Genomic DNA, 24822 nt, shown 5'->3' with positions numbered 1-24822 from the left:
GCTTAGACTGGGTTAAATTTGAGCCTTGTTCATATTACTAGGCAGCTAGGGTTAAATTTGGGGTTAGAATCTGATTTTGGGCTGAAATCTTACTTTGGGTTGGCATTTAGGGCTTTATGGTTTGGATTAGGGTTAGGGTTAGGTTAGGGTTAGGGTTTGGGTTAGGGCTAGTTAGGGCTAGTTAGGGCTAGTTAGGGTTAGTTAGGGTTAGGGTTAGTTAGGGTTAGGGTTAGGTTAGGGTTAGGGTTAATAGGGTTTTAGGGTTAGGGTTTTAACAGCTAGGGTTAAATTTGGGGTTAGAATCTGATTTGGGGCTGAAATCTAACTTTGGGTCGGCAATGGATTCAACCTTAGGACTATGGTTAGAGTTGGGTTAGGGTTTGGGTTTGGGTTTGAATAGGGTAAGGGTTTTAAAACTAAAAGCTAATGTTAGGGTTAAATTTGGGGTTAGAATCTGATTTGGGGCTGAAATCTAACTTTGGGTCGGCAATGGATTCAATTTTAGTTCTATGGTAAGAGTTGAGGGCAAGGGCTACCTTAGAAATAGGACTACACTTGTTTACTAGTGGTCTGACTTACCCCTTAAAGAATATTTCCGAATTTAAGCTAGCAGGTACCATGGCAGTAACCCCGGGAACCTTCCCGTACACTCTGCACGCCGTTTGCTGGCGAGAACATCGCATTCTAGCAGACGACTCTCATGCCCACTGCCTACCAGTCTCACAGTATAGGCCTCACGCTCCTTTTCCGGGCTCCCATATAAACCTGTGTTAAATGCAGCATATTCCATGAATCATGAAAAATCAATCGAATCATAGAATTTTTTTAAATTGAAGTAGATGAAGGAAAATTTTCTCTGCTTTCAAGCAAACAACATATTTTGGGATGTTGTCCAGCTCTAAAAAAAGTTAAGAGCCTCCATACGAGACTAGTCATCCAGTCACTCTCAAAAATGATAAAAATAGCAAATTACCTCATACATCAATAAAAAAATCATTAAAAATACAAAAACCCTGATTCATTCAACTTCTTTATAACCTGCAGAAGCTCCTGTCCTCAAGCAATGTCAAACACTACCAAAAGTGGCAATTTTCTACTTGACTGATTTTTAATGATTTTTTTGGTAAAAAATAACATTACCTCATCTTTGTACTGCCTTCCCGGTAGGCAATGCGCGAGTTGAATTAGGAGCGTGAGGCCTATAGAGCAGTCAAGTGCTTCCAAACACTTTTTGAACGCTTTCATCTTGTAGAGATATTAATTCCGACTACAACGATATAAAACTTTCTACATTTCATGCTTGTTTTCAGCAGAGTGGACCCCATCAAGCTACAATGCACCATGTACTGAAATCCAATCAATGCACCCTTGCTGGCATTATACCTTGGGTTCGGTGAAATTGGATGTAGGGCCCAAATAGACAATAATTCAATGACATTCATTCAGTCCAATTTGAAGGTTTAAATGCTGGATACCCTGAAAACCTCCCAAAATATCAAAATGATTATTCATATTATATCAAGGTAAATATTTAAGTTCAATGAGCAAGAAAGGGAAGTTCAATTTCACTGTTCCATGGAGCATTTGAGCCCACCACCAGGCCATAAATATACTATGATGTACTTTTAAAATATATATCACTGTAAAACTCGATATAAGGTAGGGATTAGAGTTCACAGAGGTTAGAATATGAAGGATAGAATAAGATAGGATGGGAAATGTGGGGGGGGGGGTTCCAGGACATGCCTACAGAATGGCCCTACATAAGGGCAACAACAGAGAGCATGAGTACAGGTTTATACATTTTATGTTTTGTGGGGTTAGTGAGATGCTTGACTGCTTTGATCTGGAGTCAGAATGCAAGTGTTCTTTATTCACTGTTCTCCAGTATTATTATTCCAACACATTTACATGGTCACAGCCTTATTGACTCGGCCTGTAAGCCAGCATACCACTGGATCATCACCCGCACTCTTGTCCATCTTAATTTCTAACTGTTTGGAATAATGTTTGCTCCACTCTTCCGCATATCCAAATCTTCTTGCTTGTCGCCATAAAACACCCCCCCTCAAAAAACAACAACAAAGAAAGAAAGAAAGAAAGAAAGAAAGAAACAAACAAACAAACAAACAAACACTGTTGTATAAAAACGTTCATGAACAAACCTGCTGGCTCCCTCAGATCCAGGACCAGAATATTGTGTATGACAACCTGCAACACAGATATATTATTCATTAAATGTCAGTAAATGACTATGACACTTTGAAAACTGATAGTCCTGCTACATTTTTCTGAGAGAATGACGCTGAGTTCGTTGTTAGAATGAAATGCAATGGAGTGAATGTGTAGACCATGAGTGGTGAATAAATGGCACATGGCTGGTGGGTGAACATGAATTCGTACAGCAAGGAAACTTCCAACACAAAAAACCACTGTCTGCATGGGACCAAGCACGTCCATCACAGTTTTTACACACATAGCTCTCCATTTTCACAGTAAAAGTGAAAATAATACAGTTACACTGTCACTGGGTGCTAGTTTTGAGGTGTACAAGTAAACTTAAGGATATATTTATAGGCCCACAGTTAGGACGAGGGGAAGCTAGGCAGGGTGAGGGCTAGGGCGTAAGTTACCATACTCGGTCTAACTTTAGACTAACGTTATAGTTCTACACTAGCTTAGACTGGGTTAAATTTGAGCCTTGTTCATATTACTAGGCAGCTAGGGTTAAATTTGGGGTTAGAATCTGATTTTGGGCTGAAATCTTACTTTGGGTTGGCATTTAGGGCTTTATGGTTTGGATTAGGGTTAGGGTTAGGTTAGGGTTAGGGTTTGGGTTAGGGCTAGTTAGGGCTAGTTAGGGCTAGTTAGGGTTAGTTAGGGTTAGGGTTAGTTAGGGTTAGGGTTAGGTTAGGGTTAGGGTTAATAGGGTTTTAGGGTTAGGGTTTTAACAGCTAGGGTTAAATTTGGGGTTAGAATCTGATTTGGGGCTGAAATCTAACTTTGGGTCGGCAATGGATTCAACCTTAGGACTATGGTTAGAGTTGGGTTAGGGTTTGGGTTTGGGTTTGAATAGGGTAAGGGTTTTAAAACTAAAAGCTAATGTTAGGGTTAAATTTGGGGTTAGAATCTGATTTGGGGCTGAAATCTAACTTTGGGTCGGCAATGGATTCAATTTTAGTTCTATGGTAAGAGTTGAGGGCAAGGGCTACCTTAGAAATAGGACTACACTTGTTTACTAGTGGTCTGACTTACCCCTTAAAGAATATTTCCGAATTTAAGCTAGCAGGTACCATGGCAGTAACCCCGGGAACCTTCCCGTACACTCTGCACGCCGTTTGCTGGCGAGAACATCGCATTCTAGCAGACGACTCTCATGCCCACTGCCTACCAGTCTCACAGTATAGGCCTCACGCTCCTTTTCCGGGCTCCCATATAAACCTGTGTTAAATGCAGCATATTCCATGAATCATGAAAAATCAATCGAATCATAGAATTTTTTTAAATTGAAGTAGATGAAGGAAAATTTTCTCTGCTTTCAAGCAAACAACATATTTTGGGATGTTGTCCAGCTCTAAAAAAAGTTAAGAGCCTCCATACGAGACTAGTCATCCAGTCACTCTCAAAAATGATAAAAATAGCAAATTACCTCATACATCAATAAAAAAATCATTAAAAATACAAAAACCCTGATTCATTCAACTTCTTTATAACCTGCAGAAGCTCCTGTCCTCAAGCAATGTCAAACACTACCAAAAGTGGCAATTTTCTACTTGACTGATTTTTAATGATTTTTTTGGTAAAAAATAACATTACCTCATCTTTGTACTGCCTTCCCGGTAGGCAATGCGCGAGTTGAATTAGGAGCGTGAGGCCTATAGTGTTTATAATGCTGCTTTAAGGCGGTGAACAGACCGCGTAGCATAATTATTTTATTGGTCATAATAATAGCTATGTCAAATGAGTTCTTGAAAAGGAATGATTATATACGGTTACAGTGTATCGCCAATGAATAAAAGCAAGTAAGAATATCAAGACCATGAAAGTTGAATGATGCAATCTTCACTCTCCTATGCAGAAGCAATGCTGCACTTAAATGCCCATGTCACAACCTCATGAGTGCAAAATAGATCATGGGACACAGAAACATGGTTTTCAGTGAATGTGTTTCTCGCGTTTTGAGCCTCTAGTATTTATACTGCTATATAACAATGTATATTGTACTGTTCTTTCACTTCCGTAACCCAAGAAACCTAATAAGAACCATGTGCTTTGTCAGCGTTCTGTCTGCAGAGTCAACATTAAACTATAGTGTAGTTTTCGGTTAACAAAATATCGCACAGAATACATAACATGATGCGGATGCTGAGAACTGTCGTGATGTTTTCACCAGACATACTGCCTACAGTTTGAAGTGCGTTCGATTTCCTGCAGGGGTCCTGGGAGCAGGCGCCTTAGTGATCGTATGTCCACGCAATCTCTAGCTGAAAGCATGTTAGAAGTACTGACCGACAGTCGCGTTTTGAGTTCGAAGGGGGATGGGAAACACCCACTTCCCCTTTGCACCGCCAGCGCATCGAAACTGAACATGAGGATACTTCTGATGCTTAATCCAGACACCACCGTGCATCTTCATTAAACTTAAAGGGAGACACTGCACTTCATGGATACATAATCCCTTATGGTGTTGGCAGTGATAGCCGTTGCCAAAATTCTGAGACCGTCCCCATTGTATAAACGAGGCATCGAAATGCTCTTTCAACTTATTTGATTACATTTCAGGAGTTTCATTATGACACTATTTATTACTGCAGTTGCTAAGGAGCCCATGGAATCATGGGAAAGACATTGTGGAGAAATTTTGTTAGAAGACAGTGCGGCATGTTCATTGCATGGATAACGCAAACACCCTACCAATGGAAGAACCCATTCTATCAATTCATTTCCATGTAGGCCCTATGCTCATATAGAAGAATGATATAGGTTAGAGATCATACTTAATCAACGGTTTGAATGCTGACTCAAGCGGTGTCTACACATGCACAAAAGGAGAAACTGAGTTGTGGGTTTTCGCATATTTTTTTATATTTATATTTATATTTTATATTTACGCCAATCTCTATCCTAAAATGTATGTATAATATGGTTTAATTTATCACTTTCCCAATGCATAAACCCGGCTGCGTCGCGCGGTGAATGCTGAAAATATTTTGGTGCATCTTGTGAGGTCTTCCAACGTCACTTTCAAATATCATGATGCAGCAGGACGTATAATCATGACTCGCCATCCGTAACGCACTGTACGAGAGTTGTACAGCCGAGATCCGCTGAGACACTTTGGTAGCCATGGAACCTTGATATGTGATTACCAGTAGTTTGGCGCGCTGCTGGACGTTGAACGTGGCCTTCTGTGGAGTTCATGGGCGTCTAGAGACTTCAAGGAGACAAGGGCAGCATGATGAAAAATAATCATGAGTGTAGAATTGAGCGTCAACGTTTGATTGTACTATTCTGCGGATATTGCATACTGTGATTTTAGTGTTGGTTACAGTGTGGGCTAGGTATCCATTGACGTGCTTATGATGATGTTACTAGCGCCCAGGTCAACTGGGTATACAGCAGATGAAATTGGAGGAAAATTTTCGGTCAGATTTTAGGTTAATCATCTTTTTTTGTTGTTTGTTTGTTTGTGTGTTTTTTGTTTTGTTTTGTTTTGTTTTGTTTTTGTTTTTGTTTGTTTGTTTGTTGTTTGTTTGGTTTTTTTTTTTTTTTTTTGGGGGGGGGGGGGCAAAATTGTGTGTAGAGAAAGGAAAGAACTTCCCAGCAACAACTGTTACAGTTTGTCTCATACAGACAGGTGTCTAACTTACAATGTACATACGTATACAACTACTAGTATTGTGCTGGTTGACAATGACAATGGTTTGACAATGACAATGACAATGGCTTTTTATTTTCTTATGTCACCCAAACAAAGTCAGGATGTGGCAGAGAATTTGAACAAACATCGTAACAAATGAAATCAGTTAATACATTATAAATCATATATATACAGAAAATTGCATGTTATTTACAAAATATACAGAATATACATGCAGAATGGTGCAGGATCCAGGAGAGAGAAAGAGAGAGAGAGAGAGAGAGGGAGAGAGAGAAGCAAGACAAACGAAACAGTTAAAAAAAGCAGGGCTACAATAACTCAGATGAAAGTAATTCCGATAGTATAAAGCAAAACATTGTAAATACCTAATATTAACATAAAAAAACACAAAAGCAAATATAGGTAATAATTATTTCTTGTGGAGCTTCATTATTTCCTTACAAAATTTAGCTAAATTAATCAACTCTCTGCGATTTCTGGAATTGAATAATTGAGACATCTTTAAAGTGTTCGGTCTTATTCTATAATGTATTGATAGGACTTAATTAATTTATTGCTGGTGATTTGTGTGTGTGCGTGTGTGTGCGCGCGCGCGCGTGGATGTATGTATGTGTTTGTGTGTGATAGCAGCAATATAACTTACGTCATTATGCCTAGTTAAGGAGTTCACATTTAACCATCATCTCAGGAGGAAGTCATTTTATAAAATATATTTTTTCTAAATATTGATATGCGTGAATATTCAGATTTTCCGATCCTTTATTTATTCTCTCAACCGAACTAAGTCCATGATGTCACAAAAAGAAAGATAAAAAAAAAAAACAGCAGAGCGATCAGATCACAGTTGCATCCTATACCACCACGTTGGTAAAGTTTCCACACTATTCACAGCAACGCCGACTAATCTTTGTATGCAAGTCGATTACAGAGAAACAAAGGTCGATTTTCCGCCCATTATGTGTGTTTGGAACCAGGGTAGCACACCCATTGTGTAGTCAAATATTAACAAGGAAAAAATGGCGCAAAGAAGATTAGATCATTATTAACATCTGTCTAATCAGCGAATGACTAAGACAATAGACGGCAACCAATCACCGAGAAGGACTTATCACTGAACATGGCGTGGTGGATCGTGATGGAAAAACAAACAAAAAGGACATCATAAACAGATCACAATGCCTACTGGTATCTTGACCACGCGTCCTCCGGTGTTTAACAGATCTGTGGAAAATTTCATTTTTATGACCTACTAAACACAATGCATGCGCATCCATATCCCCTGACAAAGTACATTGTACATGCAATCTTTGACAGCTCTGTCTTTTGGCGTAACAACGAGCTTTGACATTAACTACGTTACACAAACTTATACAGGTGTATGTATTAGCGTAACAAGTTCGTGTTGGCGTGGTTACTCCCAAATGTTATTCCCGGCCATTGTTTACGATCGCGGGGTAGTGTCTAAATATTACTGCATCACGATGACCATGCTGAAAATCAATGGGGTCTAGTATACAAGAAGATTAAAAACAGTGTCACGTACATCACTTCGGACCTCCGTGCGGTTCTCACTTCCACATTTTTTAAATTTTGTTTTAATATTTGAGAACCAGAAATTAGTATTCACGTAGTCACCCTTTTTTCCGAGTGATGTGGTGGTTGTTTTTTTTTTAATTTCCATGAGGTATGTTTATAATTGATGTGTTCTACGATTTACGAAACTTGAGTTGATAAAGAGACTTTCGAGTTTGTTTATTTTTTATTTTTCATTTGAGAACCAGAAATTGGTATTCAAGCAGTCACCCTTTTTTTTCGAGTGATGTGTTTTTTTTTTTGTTTTTTTTTTTGAGGGGGGGGGGAAGAATATTTCCAATGGGGTATGTTTATAATCGTTGTCTTGAGTCGATAAAGAGACTTCAGAATTGGGCGTAATCGTATACCGAAGGTCAACTTCGTTTAAATCTGGTTGATAAACAGATAAACCAGCTGCTCTGATAGGCCCTATTGTGTCACAAATAGGCCATTTCGTTATCAAAACCATTCGAACTTTAATACTGGTTTATCCGTGACATGGACTTTTGCCAGCTCGTTAACCTGTAGGTGGTTGACACTCTACGGGTAATGTAACATGCATGTATTCCATCATGTCCTCGTTTAATCAAGATGCAATAGAATTCGATAAAATGCGGTCCTCAAAGCCGTGTGCCTGCGTGATCCTCTCTTTCTTTTTCATAATCAGGACCTAAAACAAATATTCCAATGACTGTAAGAAGAGTGACGTTGATTTAGCCCTAATCAGCCCAATGGTATCAGGCTTAAGGGCGCTATACTGTGTAGTGTTATCACGTTATCTGCCGACTTATATACTTCACAAATACGATGATGGTTCGATTTCTAATGACCTTTAACACGGTGTGAACGAAAACGTGTTCAACGATGGAAATTAAGTCTGTCGTTACGTTAGCAATGGTCCATCAATATTGCATACTTTTTCTTCGAAGAATCACCCATGGAGATTTCAAGGGAAGGGGTGGGGGAATATAACCATTTCCACTTGAATTTATATGTAAATGAAAAATTAACACTCATGTGTATGATTAAGCAAATAATTGCGGTATCATAATCTATTCAAAGCTTTAGTTTTCTCTAAACCAAACAAGATGGATTCTGAAAGGTACGCCTATATACACACAGAAAGAATGATTATATTCTATCATGATCACGAGATGCTACTAATGCTCCAAAATGTGTTGTGTCATGACCAGTGCACCATGACATGGCCCCCTCCCGTCTCGGTCAGCATGGTCAGGCTGGCCAGTCACAATTTGAGGCAAGGATTGTGGAAACACCTTAGAGGGGAAATCCAGCCCAATTTATGTTAGTCTGATGAGAAAGAGTAAAATATTACGAGTTCAACGGTAAAATTTTGATCGAAATCGGGTGAAAAATAATTAAGTTATGACATTTCGAAGTTTCCCTAATTTTTCAGGAAACAGTTGTTGAACGGTCAATATGAGTATGCAAATGGAAAAGTGAGCGTGTCATCCCCTCACAACTTGCCATATGGTTTGTACATACAGAATTGACATTTCCAGTTTTTCATTCAAATGCAATTATGCCCGAGGCTCAAATCCTGGTATTTCTATCTGATCATTATTTTGAACTTATTCAACGAGGAATAACATCACGTTTCAGACTTCAATGACAAAAGACATTGAATTTTCAGCATTTTTTGTACAAGATCAGTGGAAATTTGTGAGGTTATGACATGGCTAGCTCACTCATTTGCTATTCATATCCACTGTACAAGAACTGTTTTGCAGAAATTAGCAAAATTTTAAAATGTCATAACTTCCTTATTTTCATCCGATTTCAGTCAAATCTTTACCATTGAACTCGTAAGATTTTACTCTATTTTATCAGACTAACTTATATTTGGACTGGATTTCCCCTTTAATACAAGAACTTAGTTATACCCTACAAAGCAGTCAAATAGATGAGAGATAATGGGCTAGTGGAATCACTTTTTATCACGCGTTATAAAAGCTTTGCTGTTATTATCATATACTATCTTCGAGACTTTCATGAATATGTACGTATGTACAATTAACCGTTTCTCGAAGACGGCTTACCCAAAGGACACTCGGAAGGGTCAGGATAGAAGTGCGTGTACTTTTACTCTCCTGCGATATCTTGCATCAAAATTATCAAAATTGTGTCAGTACAGTGTCATTAAAAATTATAAATCTTAGCAAAGTGATTAAACACTGAAAGCGAAATTGCTTGATTCAGTAGGTAAATGTCAATGTAAAACTCCCCAAAATCACCCTCAATCGTATTTGTCATCATAAAAATGAGATACAATATGTCTATTATACTGAATGGCGGCATTGAATATGCGTTAATGTTTGACATTAATCATAATCTTTGCTTGTGTTTTACTTTCCGTTTCAGGCGCCTTCCTAATACCGTACTTTATTTCGCTGGTTCTCTGCGGTGTACCAATCTTCTTTATGGAAGTGTGTCTCGGTCAGCAGCTGCAAACTGGTGGTATCTCCGTATGGGAGATTTACCCAGTTCTAAAAGGTTCGTCGCACTTTGTGTTTTTACCCGTAGAGAAGTCACTTTTGCTTCTCTCTTCTCGTCAGTCTTCTTTTCAAACTCGAATAAAAAACAACAACGCAAAAACACGATTTGATGATACCGCATATAACATCTTCAGGGCATTATCAGTGCTTACTAAAATGATTTGGAAAAAAAAATGCAAGTATTGTGACATATAATTCACCATTATGTGTGTCATACAATAATATCGTTGGATTAATCTTCGACTTCGGGATCGCAACACTTTTTAATTTCAAATCTCCTGCTGATGATAATTGGAACCCAGAAAACTGTTTTGGCGACATTGAAAGAGTTGCTTTTTAAAGTTGGGAGCAATACTAATGGTCAGTAGTCGATTAAACAAAGAAACACAAACTTTCATTTATACATTCAGTGAAGAACTTCATCTAGTGAAAAGCAAAAATATTATTTCCTCAGCTATAAAGTCGAAAACCAGTTGAATTTCGATGTGAGAGTCGCCTGTAAAAATCAGAAAATTATAGGCGAGGTACAAATCTTTGAGTACTTCTGTTGTGACCACGAAAGGATTAATGTAGTCACATTACCCTCTAAATCTTTTTTTTTTTTTCTCTCTCTCTCTCTTTTAACTCGTTCACTACCAGGAGTGGGATTTGCAGGGGCGACGATCTCGGCCATTTTGAACACCTATTACATCGTCATCTGTGCCTGGTCGCTTCTCTATTTCTTCTACTCCTTCCGATCCACATTGGTTTGGGGAGACTGCGACAACTACTGGAACGACATCAACTGTAATGACCCCGAGCTTCAGGTGAACTGTAGCGCTCCGACCGGCTTCTTTTGCACCACCAACGGTACTTTCGTTAACAAATCGATTGGTCAGTCGCCGGCTCAGCAATTTTGGGAGTAAGTGTCACCCTTTTCTTATCCGTATGTTTTACGGATTTGAAGCATTCATGTCATCTATTTTCATCAAGCCTAGGTCATGTCTAAAAATTTCAAAATAGAATGTTCACCGTGGATTCCTCGATGTTTGAATGCTGTGAAAGTTTTCCAGTGTATCGTATCATGAATTATCACATCGCATCAACATAAAAGATAAACCGTGATAAGTCTGATGTAATTGCTACATTTCAATAATAATTATTCTATTATCTGTACCCAGTATGCTACATGCAATGGTCTCGATTATACAAGGTAATATTATTCTCCACACAATCGTCAATTGAAATCGTGTGAATCTTCACGAATTAACTGTTAGACCCTCAGTAAAGTAGCTCACAAGAAATGCTTAGAAGTCTGTCCACCACATTTCTGGTGAAAAATAACAACAACAACAACCGTTTTTCATCAATGCAGCTGAAAAAAAAATCTGGGTTTCGTCAAACTTTTAATAGATATTCCGTCATTGCAAATGGCTTTTCATCGAAAGTACAAGTGGATATAAATTATAATGAATAAATTAATATAAAGATCCGACGTATAAATGCGCTGTTGAGTAGTCGAGTAGATGATACATTTATTTATGAGTTAAGTTGTAGCTCCCTGTGTCTCCCTTCGCTGAGCCTGACATTGCCAAAGCTTAAAATATCATGCGCAACAGCAGTGCATCTTGAGCTATGGGTTCTGAGAGGTTACACATTTTCTGAGACGTTATGTAACTGAAACTCGATACATCTATTATTTTCCTCTTTGCAGAAACCGAGTTCTTGGCATCAGTGATGGTATCGATGAGATCGGGTCGCTGCGGTGGGATCTTGTGGGCTGTCTTGCTCTGGGTTGGATCCTCACCTACTTCTGTATATGGAAGGGTGTCAAACAAACTGGCAAGGTACTAAACTTCATTGAGCTTCGCAGTAGCGCGCTTAAACCCCCTGTCAAGTCTGGCAGGTTTAACACCTGTCAAGCACTTCATTCAAAACGTGTATGTGTAGCAGAAAGTGGCATCCTGAGAAACATTTTGTGATGTTTTTTATCCTCTCTCTGATTTGACGCAAAGCTGATGTGACGTGGAATAATAATAACGATAACAATGATAAAATCATGTGATCTGCTCCTTAAAAGTTAAGGGGGCATTCCAGACGATTTTCATAATTTCACATCATGTAGTATATAAATCAACAGCTTCATGTATAGATTTGTCGAATTTATTGTAGTTCTTAAAAAGAGAAACGATACTTGGAAAAACCTGAAACAAATTACACTGAACAAGGATGATGAAATAGAGGCTCACATATTTCAGAAATGTAGCAGTGTAATTCCATTACAATACCGCTTGCTTGCGAGTTCACCTGTGTATAATCTATGCATGCCTTCTTCTCTTGTTGTGCATCCTTGAGCCCCAACTCATGCGTTCTTATAGTGAACCTGCCATGTCATCATCCTTGCTCATTGCAATTTGATATAAATTTCGAAAATAATCTTATTCTTCATCCCAATTATCATAAATTCTGAAACTCAGTCCTCAGTATAACTAATTTATAGTTGTTCAAATGTAAAAATCTGAAAATCATCCGGAGGTCTCCTTTAAACCCAAAGGAGACTAAAACATTTTCCCAAGCATTAACAGAATAGAATAACATTACATCATAATAATATTCACTTACATGCATATATCAGCCAGAAGCAACACAAGTCCGTGCATAAATACATGTTAATAAATCTATGAAAATAAGAAAAAACAAAACTGTGATACATGCTGTTGATTACGTGCTAAGCCACCGTTCAAACCTGTGTGCTCTTCAACTAGATCGTGTACTTCACTGCCCTCATCCCGTACGCTATTCTCCTTGCCCTCCTGATTCGAGGTGTCACCTTACCGGGCTCTCAAGACGGCATTGATTACTACCTCACTCCAGAATGGGAACGCCTTAAGACCCCCACAGTAGGTTTACAGAATAGTCCCCGATGTGGTATTCGATGAGATTGACACAAGTGATCAGTCATCATCATTAATGCAAAGTAAAGCATTATTATTCCCATGATGGTGATATCAATTGAAGGTGATTAGGACGTTGACCGTGGTGATGTTGATGGTGGTACCGACAGCGATGGCGATGTTAATAGTGGTGGTGATGGTGATGGTGACGGTGCTGATGGTGGTGGTGGTTGTGATGGTGATGGTGATGGTGGTGGTGAGTGATGGTCGTGATGGTGGTGATTGTGATGGTGATATGAGGGTGGTGGTGTTGATGATGGTTGTGGTGGTGTTGATGGTGATGGTGATGGTAATAGCTATATGGTGATGGTAATAGCTATATGGTGATGGTGATGGCTATATGGTGATGGTGATGATGGTGACGGTGACTCAGTGATCATGGTGATTTTTATGATTATGATAATAAAATGACGATTGCAATAACAAATATGACGATGATGATAATGATTGTAATGGTGATATTGAGGGTGGTAGTGATGATAAAAATGTGTCATTAACACGTATTAGGAATGTTACTTTTATTCTGCCAAGATGACCATCCTGCCACAAGAAGTGGGAATGTGGGGATGAAATACAACCACATCATTAATGATAGTTAAGCAATTATCTCTCAGGTGCCAAATGCAGTAGTTAATTGAATATCATTCAAATCGTGGTCGTTGTGTCCATGAAATGATTTTGTTTTCTCTCTCCTACAGGTATGGATTGATGCTGCTACCCAAATTTTCTTTTCCTATGGTGTGGGCATTGGATCACTAATATCGCTTGGAAGTTACAACCCTATCAGAAATAATTCAGTCATGTAAGTATTGTAACTTTCCAACATACAATGTATTACAACAAAAGCTCACACACAAACACACACACACACACACACACACACACACACACACTTTCCACCCTCATACCGCATGAAATAATTGTTTTTTTTTTCTTAATGAGAAATTTTGCGTAATTGGCATACAAAGAAAGAAAAGAAGCCATAATGTGCAATTTCTGTCAAGATCTTCCATTCAAAGTATTTTATTGTGTTCTCTCTACCGCAGTGACACTGTTGTCGTAGGTATAGTAAACGCTGGAACTAGTCTATTTGCCGGTTTCGTTACGTTTGCCATTCTCGGATTTATGGCGCATGAGCAAGGCGTTCCCGTAGCAGAGGTTGTCGATCAAGGTAAATAGACTCAAACTTTCCACTTTTTGACCCAAGAATTAATAGGCTGAAGAAGTATACATCAAGCTCGAAAATATCTCTCAAATATTAGCTACTTTGTTTAAATGTTGGGTGTCGTGCTGTCAAATAGTACACATTAATTTTAGTGTGTCATGGGGCTAGTTTGGTACACAGTTCTATGTTATTAAACGGTAAAACACGTTTTGTGTAAATATCATGTGCATGATTCTTTGAGCTGATTTCCGTACCGCCATTACATTACCAGAACATTTCCGACAATATATTCGCATGTACATGTATGCTCGTTCCGTCCCACTAAATCAATCACTCAATCATAACACGAAGTCCATATGCTCATTAGGGACGTGTTCATATCACTTACTGCCTTAATTTTGTTTACTCACAGTTGGCATTTAGCTTAATTTGCTCTCGAACTTGACCAAAGGTCCAGTGGTATGGGTGGTTTTGTTTGTTGTACACTCACACAATGCAAACGATGAAAGCCGAGTGAAGTCTGAACAAAGAGAGAAAAACTCCTTGGACCTAATGACACGACAGTATTTGTGTGGACTTTGTCATCAGAAGTGTAAAGAGGATGTTTAAATGAAAAGTAATGGCACGAACGTGAGTCGTCAAAGTTAATCTAAGTTCCCTTTTGCCTAAAGACTTTTTTAATTTTTTTTTCAAACTGAATAATGCAATGATATAAACTACAGTGATAACAACTACCACTAATAACCTGCAATAAATGCAACTAACACGGAAACAGCAATTAACCTTATTCATTTTGAACTGTGTTTTGTAAACTTGTATGCACGGCCTTGTTGAAAAGCAGCATTTTTAGCTGATAGCAGGCTTTTACCTCGTCAAAAATGAATAAAAATTGAATTCATTCAATCTAGGTTTTGGGATATTTGTGTGGTAACCACTGTCTGTGTTATTTTCCTTAATAAGGAATCCTGTTATTGGGTGCAAACCTGATGTAGTTATTGTGGCATTGTGCGGTCTTCTTTGGCACACACACGCACACACACGCACACACACACACACACACACACACACACACACGTCCAAAATAGAAGTATAGGCAAAATTTGAAGATCATGGCAAAGTATGTGCGAAAACTCGCAATCACGAATAATTCACATCAAGGACATGAATTTAATCCTGGCTCGGCGACTGGGAGCACTTGATTGTGTGATGGGAGTAACCAAAGAGAGAAAATAAGTCATGTCAAAATCAAGGAGAAAAATAAAAGAGAAGGAAAGAAAGAAAAGAAAAAAAAAAGAGCCCAGGAAGAGAAGTAAGTGGGAAACACGCGGAACAAAATGTGTTAGTACGATCACTTTGTTAATAGGTTGGTATGCGATGCTCTCATTGTATTATTATTAATATTATTATTATCACCGTTCTTATATAGCGCGTAATACCTTTGGAAAGGTCTCTATGCACTTTAGAGTGGGAAACAAAGAGATAAACAGGAAAAGGTAATTACAGAAACAATAAAATGCTGCATAAATCCACATCTACAATCACTATATTACTTTCTGAACAGATACGTTTTTAAAAACGTTTTGAACGTTTCTTATTTCTTTTTTTTTTGGCTTTGATTTTGTTGGCTTGGTTGCTTTTTATTTGCGGGGATGGGGTATTGGCAAGATTACAGGTAAATCTGCAGTGTGGAAAAAAAGAAAGAAATTTCTTTCTCTTTATTGGCAGCCGACTGCAGCTTTTCACCTGCATTCCTTCCAGATAGATATATATGAAAAGTTCGATTGTTGAGACATGTAAATGCCTCTCCATTTCGATTGTGGTAGCTTGCAATGAGCCGAGATCATTCTAAGTTGCCTGTACAACAAAGCTATACTCTGTATGTTCTAGCACGTGCTATCTTTCACTTGCTGGCTCGTATCTCAACCTCATAACAGGACCTGGTCTGACTTTTGTGGCGTACCCGACGGCTGTGTACTACATGCCCGGCGCACCTGCCTGGGCTATCTTATTCTTCGCGATGTTAATAATGTTGGGTTTGGACAGCCAGGTGAGTGGCCCGCTATTACCATGGCAACTTTACTCAAATTCCTGTGTAGATGGGCGGAGCCAAGGGTATGGTTGTGGGGCTATCTTTTTCTGGCTTAGTTATTCCGAAGATGTAACATAAACCCAATTGACGAGTGCGAAATGATAACATGTAACAATCACAAATATGATGTTTGAATGTGAAATTTTGGCAAAAGTTACCCCCCCCCCCAAAAAAAAAAAAAAAAAAAAAAAAAAAAGTAAGCTAGCAAGCTGTTTAATTTCAGCAGCATTACTGCGTGGCTGTCGTAAGCGTTTCCCCCCTTCGGTATTTCATGAACGGTTTCTGAAAGAAGTTCCGTCCGATTAATACGCTACAACTTTGCATACTAGTACATTCGCCGTATTTCTGCAGTGGTTTCATGGTCTCACGGCTTGCATGTTTTAAAATCCTGCCTAACATTCTCATCATCCATCCAAACATAGCAGCACTTGTCATTAATGGGCGTGATATCGCTCAGTGCTTGAGAGGAGGAAAAAACAAGAACGGAGAAATTACGGAATAACTGACTCTTTATGCACGGCGAAATGCAAATAATTTTGTAGAAATAAAAAGACGGGTCTGCCTTACCATTCATGACTGTCTTTAATATATCTCCCTTTCATTTTCATTCTATGCATTTTGCATCAAGAAGTTTACGGGTATCAATTCATAAGGCGGACCATTTTAAGTAGTCGGCACTGATTTGGCCTATCGGAAATCAACTGCTGTATCAACTCAATATATGGGTACTTTGGCAGCGCATTGTAACTAGAGCAAGCATTTTATGCAGAATTAAATTTCCAATTTCCATTCACGCAAAAAGATTCTCTGCTTTCAAGATAAGCGTCGCTGATGACCAGTTGCGCTTCCGTTTTTCAATGCGCTGCCAATCATTGTCTACGATTTTCGGTCGGTCAGAGAATACCCAGTAATGACACAGTGCGTTTTTCATACCATTGGCAGACCTCTTTAAAACTTGCAAGTTTTGAGACTGGAGCCGCTTCAGAAATGGATGATATTTCTCACATGGTGACAACAACATCAAAACTAACAGAACTCCATATCAATACCCTTGGCTCTGTTCGATACGAATGTAACGACGACAGGGAGGTTATAGAGAACTGAGCTGCTATCATTGCCAATTGAGAACATGAAATGTTTATGTGATAAATTGATAAAAAGGGAGATATCTTAGGAAATTCAATGCATTCTAAATTATCTCGCTGTTATCCTTGATAGCCATCTTTTCGATAGCGAGGATTATGACAAAGCAGATGCTTGCGTGTGAACGAAAGCCCCCGATCTATTGACGTGAACTCGTCCATGCTTCATGTGTGCCCAAAGAAAACAATAGACACTATACACTTGCTATACAGCCAGTGAAGTATTGGCTGGTAAAATCACAAGCCAGAAATTGTTCATGACACAAAATTTCAAAGCCAAACTGTTCTATGCGAGTATCTCGCTGCGGCTCACTTCTCTGGAAACCTCCTTGTCAAGAAAGACCCCGTTATCCTGGTATCTCTATCCGACGATAAATGATGGTGACAGTTCACAAACTTTTTCAAACTATTTTGGATGGCGGCAAATATTCTCTTCATGGTACAATTGTATACTTTACGTATACATTTTTGCACTGTCTCTGTGGCTGGATCAGGGAAGCATATTGTGTACTCTTGCGACGTCACGTATCTCATCTTCTGACCAAATTCAATTGAATTATTTCCGTCGAACAAAAGGCGATACATAATGGGAGAATTAAAAATTCGATCACTCAAAGCAAAATTTTCATGATATCGGAGCTCTTTAGACTGTAAAGTGAAACTTCAGATCGAAAAGAATGATTCTTGCCATTATCTGAATTCTTGCCATTATCTGAAAACCCAGCACCAGCCTTGTTTGCAACAATGACAATGTCTTGAAATCAGCATACCACAAACTATCGTCTGTCAGAGATAACAGATAACCATGTTTAACTATCAGTGTGGAGACAGTATTATCTTGAAAATACGGAAAATTAGATAAACTGCTTTTACATGAATTAGACACAACAATGAATCAAGTCTTCTACGTGAGATTCGGTTTGATAAAGATAGACAAAAGAGCAGTTTCAAAATCTACGCCAAGCAATAGGAGTTGAGTGTCAACTCGCTCTGTTAATATTGTAGGGAGCCAATGAGGAATTATGAATTGCAAATGAATGTCATATACACCACTCGAATGTAACATGCAATTTGTATTTGAGTTAGTGACAATTATGTGATGACATGGTTGAATGTCAGGCTTCTTTCCCTTCTAACCTCTTTCACTAAGCACCAAGCACACGATAAAGCTATTGTGCTTGAATATTGAAGATCATGTAAGTGTTAAAATGAAAACGCGATCGATGCAACCGTAATGGATCAGGCATCACTATTCCCGGTAAGAACTTGCCTTTGTACGATCCTAGGGACTATGACAAATGGTGCTAGAGGGATGTAGAGCTATAATAGACAAAATAAGCTAGCGTGGAAAAATATTTTTGATCGGAAAAAATTCGAACGAGAAGAACATTATAGCATATTTACACGTAGCTATCTATCTTAGACAAAATGTCTGCTTACAATAACATCTTTGTTGTGACAAACGACTGCATTTGAACCAACGTTCGTGAAAAAAAAAACAAAAGCACAAATGGAGGGGCAAAATCACATTATAATGTGAAAGTCTGATCATATGATCTACGTATGGAAAGAATTCTGCCTTTGAATTAAGACAGTGTGATTAAGTTGTGTGGTTTTTTGGGGTTTTATTTTTTTTTGGGGGGGGGGGTTGTTTGTAAAGACTTATGATATTGGGGATTCATGTGCAAACACTTGTGTGACGTAGCTAAGTGTGTATTTTTCTTCCTCTAGATTACCCATTTACCTATACAAAACTAGCTCTGACGCAGGCAGCAGCCACTCGAGGTGAACGCTATGTGTTGGAATTCACTCTCAGTAATGATGACAGTATATGCATTCTTTATTTAATTATTGTACTTTTTATCTTTCAGATTAGCTGAGATCATTGTATCTATATGTTCATTTGGATCTTATGACAGCTAAACTTACAGTAGATAGTGTCGCATTGCTTTTGCTGTGTCATTCGTTCCTTTTCTATATTTCTTCGATTTTTTTCCCTTCTCGCACAAAAGTATGCTCTTTTTAAGATAAACTATACTGTTATCATCTGTAAATGCAAAATGTGTGTCACGTGGTGTCCATTAAAGCGCTCGATATATGTCTACAGTGTATGTACCTTGCGTTTCTGTCCAATACTGCCTTACTGCATTTTAGTGACGAATTCAAACGGACTTTGTAACTGGTGTCATCTTACTAAGCTGCTTGATCATTGTTAAAAAAAGGAGAGAGAAAAGTGTCGAATACAGTCTTCCTTTCGTAATACTAGTATGGTTTAAAAAAAAAAAAATCTGTTCACGCAGATTGTTTTTTTCAAGCGTAACTCTCTCGGGGAAAAGATAAGTAAAACAGAACCAAAGACTCGAGACGGTTTTACTGTTTCCAACGGATATGTTGATGTCGTGTGGAGAATGATATTCGACCATACTAGAAGCTACACCAACCCCGCAATCATTTCAGAACGGCAAACACGTACAGTGTTGAAGTGTTTCGATCGGGAAAGTGAGATTTCCAGAAAATCGTTTCAGAAATAGTTTGTACGGGTCGATGTACTTTGGGTATGTTACAAAATTACATTTAGCGGTCATCAAATCAACGTCTAGTAGTATTCCAACCTTAAACTTAAGATCAATTCAGATTTTGACATGAGATAGCGTGTTCTTCTTTTAAAATTCTTATTATGTGTGCCTCCTATCATTCAACGTTGTACTGTCGATGTCAGCGTCTTCACTAGTCTTTGTTTTGTGTGCAGATTTGGTAGTGCTTTTTTCTCCTGCGCATCATGCACGAAATTCTGGCATTCCAACCACATAATTATCATTCATCTTTATGAGTACTGACAAAGGAATCTTAAACCAGACGGGCACTGGATTTTATCTCCTTACAATTCATGTTTATCGCTTAACCTAACACTAATCTTAATTTTCTTTAAAATGGTGAATGCACTCATGATCATACTGATGCAGCATCAGTGTCAGATAATATATTTAGAAGACAAAATAAACAATAGTTGGCTCGTATAGCATCAATCCCCGTTCATGTCAAGTTTGTATGCGTAGCTTGTAGACTTGACCAACCGTATTAACGTACAAAATGTATCGAGGCGACTATAAAACCAAATTTCAGGAACTTACGATATCTCACGTTGAAGCTCGGTGTCAGTTTACGATTCCTTTGTCATCATCGTTTGCAACCGACGAAATTATTTGTGGTCAAAGTGCTAACATGAAACTTCTTATCTCTGTCCTACCCTTTGTGGCAACCTTTGTTGCAACCAAAGTTTTGCGTGGTAGAGGGTCTGGCCACTTCACTGATGGACGAGTTTCCCAAGTCGGGATTCCGTCAGCACCGAGCCAAGTTTCTGGCCGTCTTCTGCCTTGCCGATTTCCTGCTTGGTCTGCTCTGCGTCACCGAGGTAAAGACATCTCGAATTCTTTCTCATTCATTGTATGAAAGCACCAACCAATCAACTTGTTTATTACTGTCACATTTTTGAAGTCATACCATCATATTGCAGCCATTATGAATTGGTTGTATTAGTGTTATCATTCTACACAATGATTAATTTCACTCTCACCACACCCCCACACACAGGGAGGCATGTACTTCTTCCAGCTGATGGATCTGTACGGCGCCAGCGGGATTCCCCTACTATGGGTCGCCTTCTGGGAGTGCGTGTCCGTCTCCTATGGCTACGGCATCAAAAAGTTCTACAGGAGAATCACTGACAGTATTGGATTTACACCCGGCTGGTACTGGCCGCTCTCCTGGGCTGCGCTCACTCCTGCTATCAGCATGGCAAGTTGTTGCGCTTGTTGGTTCCTCTCAGCCATTCCAACAATCACTTTTCACCTGTGTGTGTCCTTTAATGTTGAATGTTTTCAACTTTAATCTCTTGTCCGTAAAGGCATGTTTGGCGCGTTGTATTGTTGTTCCCGTAGTTTATCGTTCATTGATACAAATTCGCATCAATCGGGTTAATAAACGGAATGAGAGCACACTTGTAGGCAACATGTGTATACTTTGTTGTATTTCTAAAACTTGATAGATTGTACAAATCACAACACACCCATTTTAGAAGGGGGAGGGGGCAAACATACACTAAACACATTGGGATGTACGAAACTTGATCTTTGTAACGCTTCTCTATCTGGTAAATGTTGTCTTGATTAAACATTACATCAAAATCATACTTCCAATACAAACAGCAAACGATCATACCAGCTGACAGCAGATAATAGCCTGGGAATATAGTCCAGTGCATAGCGGCCACCTGTATTAAATGACCGAGACTCCATCGACGGCCGCGTGAGTTTCCGCCACTGCGAAAACGTATGCAAAAATTGCCATACATAACAGACATTTAATGCGGCCAGTGGCCACCAATCGTACTTCCTTTATCAGTTTCTGACTGGACATAGCAGTCGGGACATTTCGTTGCCAGCATAATGCACACAATAAAACTACTTACTACGGAAATACGGGCCAACAAAAGCGTCTAAAGGGACCACGCTTTGCAATAGGAACACTCTTCGGAAAGCTTCATGAAATGTTAACGTTAAATGTTACCGTTACATTTTGGCAGACATTAGAAATCTGTTGTTGTGAATTGATACAGGTATAGTGGAAACGACATCTAGTGAAATTTACATACTTGCACTTGTACACAATGTAGTTTAAAGCGCCTGTGCACAACATACTAACGATTTTTTAGTGAGTCTGTTGGTTTTGACTCTGCAAGCAAAGGTCATCTCTCTACAAAGACCATCTCTCTACAAAGACCACTGTGCGGGTTTCCTCCAGCGGTCTTTCTGTGCACATCTGACTATCATTATTTGATTCCACATCAAGTACAGACCCCCATTCATTACAGATCGATATACATGCTAACTGCCGTGCATACCCCTGACCATCACTCCCTCCTTCCCTTCTCCCGTTACAGGGCATCTTTCTGTTCAGCTTGATCGACTACCAGTCGGCCAAGTATGGCGAGGACTATTATTACCCCATCTGGGGTGAGATTATGGGTTGGATGATGGCCATCTGTTCCATGCAGTGGATTCCAATCTACGCCATTTATCTTCTCCTCACCACGCCCGGCTCCTTCAAAGAGGTAAGCAGCACAGACCATTCACGTTTTAACAGGGCAAAAAGCAGTGCATTTGGTTTTGGATTCATTCTTTGACCTTTAAACCCTGAATGCATGTCCTCCGAACGTAGAGTGGTTTCAGGTCATCCCAGTTTTCACCAAGTACATGTATTATTGTAGTACATGTGTGATGCTCTAACCTACCATGCACTGATACCATCATTCCACTACCTAGTTTTGTGAAATGATCAGGCATCTTGGGATCGGCATCTCAGAGTGTTGTTGATAGTTATAACGGTAAATGGCAGATGGTGATGACACTGCACCGTAAGCCCTCCTCACAGTGCGCGACTTTTGACTAGCCATAACTCGCGACGCCTTTCAACGCAACACTGAGCGATATCGCACGCTCTCGCTGTCCGTTGCATGATGCTCAAGAGTCGCTGGCTGTTGTATCGCAGATCTCCTCGCACTGTGCGCCATCTGACAATCTTCTTCGATGCGACATCGTATCGCAAGAAATCGCTCAGTGTTAGGCGGGCTTTAGACGCAGTCGTTAGATCAGATTAAGGGCATGAGCAATAGACTTTCTAGGTCATGAAAGATATAAATTTCAAAGAACTTATTTGGTTTCAAAGAATGAAATGAAATGGTGATTTTGATTTATATGATTTATTTTGCATTATAACAGCGATGTTCCATCATCACAACACCGCGTATCACCCCACCCGACCCCGATGACGACAACCACACGCTATCCGTGGAGGGTAACGGCAGCGACGGTTCCGACTCCATCAAAAACAACACATCAATGCCACCAAACTACGACACCGCCGTGGGCGAGACAGACCTGGAGAAGGATGGCAAGGCGAGCTTTGACGTCCACAGCGAGTACGTCAACCTAGGCTTTAAGAAGTGAGGAGGCTGCCGATAATCGAAACCTAGCGAAAGCAGCAGCGCACTTCTAACTGTGACTTGAACATTTCCCAAGATTTGATCACCATCCTTAGACCGAATCATATCGAGTGCTATTATCGTCATCTTCGTTGGCGGCAGCAGGCAGCAGCAGGCAGCAGCAGCGGCGGCAGCAGTATAACGCCGCCGCCTAGCGATGGCCGAGGCTGGGAGGACCCGAGGGAGGGAAGCTTGAGATGTTCTGGCGCCAGTGTCTGTAGCAAGCTTTCTGGCTCCGATGTGGAACTACAGGGTGCTGTGGATTGATTTATACCCTGCTTGCTACTCCCTTCTCGGTCCGTGTAACCACCACGCCGCCGGCGGCTTTCCAACGGGATCTATGGGGCCAGGATCACTGATTGAGACCTCTTCATAGATTACCATTACTATGAGTATCATTCGTCAGCAAAACGTATTGTAACTTCCGTGACGAGTCTTGTATTGAAAATTAGATCAATATCTAAAGATAAGGGAGCATTACAAATTCTAACGGTGCTTACCACTTTTCACTAATAAAACCAAAAAGACATGGCATCGATGTTAATTGATGACTTGCGATTGCGCCAAGCATGACTTCGACGATCGCGCGACGCTGTTCGTGAAGTCGTTACAATCAGTTTTCCTCGTGACAGTGCACGAAGGTGGATGCTGCTTCAGTCTGAGCGTCGAGATCAATCTTAGAACCCAATCTTCTTCCGATCATATCAGTGACGGGCTAGGCCGTGAAAATATACCAGAAACCAAAACGCTCCAATTTGCGCAACGAATCTAGTCGCTATATAACTAGCTTCTCCCTATCAATTCCACTTTTTTTCCTTTTCTTTAGAAAAGCATCGATCAACAAAGTTCTCTATCATTTTTTATATAGAATAATTCATAAGACAGACAAAAATAGCTTTTACTCTGCCAATTTCGTTGATCTGCGAGCAGTATCCGTATCTACAATGTAGACACTTCGTCACAATACTCACGATCCAGAAAAGAGTTAGAAAAAAATGAATACACTGGAAAAAATTACTTAACTCTACTTTTAGGAAAATGTCACAACCGGTTTGTGATAATTACAGCTGTGAAACTTTCAATCTGCATTTCACTTCTATTTTTCTTACTTCAGATAATGCTTATCGGCATATCAGATGCCTTCGTCGTATATCCTTGTTCTCTGATTTTTCTTTTCTTTCTAACATGGCCTTCGCACAAAGTATGTCCGAAGCATTATTGTCCAATCCCTTCTGCCTTAATTCTCAGTTGATGTTCCTCGAAAAGACAGATGCTATGTTAGATTACTAGTCACAAGTGCTGCTATTCCAGGACGATGATTTACAAATTCCCTGCCACAGGAGCACTCTCCACCCATTCAATCTCAGGAAAATCGTTTTTACAATGTTAGATTGGGAATCATCGAGAACTTTTATTGAAATGTGTTCTGTGTTACTTTATAGACAAGCCGCGTATTTTTGTTCTTCTTGAGCATGTATTAATAT

The 24822-nt window shown here is 39.5% G+C and overlaps 1 protein-coding gene across 1 annotated transcript in view; it reads left to right on the top strand.

Annotated features, from left to right (window-relative positions):
- LOC139724047 (sodium- and chloride-dependent GABA transporter 1-like) overlaps positions 1–24208 on the top strand; it is a 39513-nt gene extending 15305 nt beyond the window's left edge. The window contains exons 2-12 of the mRNA XM_071635245.1: positions 9836–9967; positions 10609–10870; positions 11663–11795; positions 12714–12848; positions 13601–13704; positions 13949–14073; positions 16002–16114; positions 20576–20710; positions 20890–21093; positions 22238–22408; positions 23076–24208. Coding sequence (XP_071491346.1) covers positions 9836–9967; positions 10609–10870; positions 11663–11795; positions 12714–12848; positions 13601–13704; positions 13949–14073; positions 16002–16114; positions 20576–20710; positions 20890–21093; positions 22238–22408; positions 23076–23303 — 1742 coding nt within the window. The 3' untranslated portion in view covers positions 23304–24208. The remainder of the gene's footprint in view (positions 1–9835; positions 9968–10608; positions 10871–11662; positions 11796–12713; positions 12849–13600; positions 13705–13948; positions 14074–16001; positions 16115–20575; positions 20711–20889; positions 21094–22237; positions 22409–23075) is intronic.
- Positions 24209–24822: the final 614 nt, after the last annotated feature.

This window comes from Diadema antillarum, unplaced genomic scaffold (assembly GCF_040938485.1).
Source record: "Diadema antillarum isolate AM-2024a unplaced genomic scaffold, OU_Dant_1.0 scf00000205, whole genome shotgun sequence".
Taxonomy (NCBI): Eukaryota; Metazoa; Echinodermata; class Echinoidea; order Diadematoida; family Diadematidae; genus Diadema; species Diadema antillarum.
This window is presented reverse-complemented; position numbering and strand designations above follow the sequence as displayed.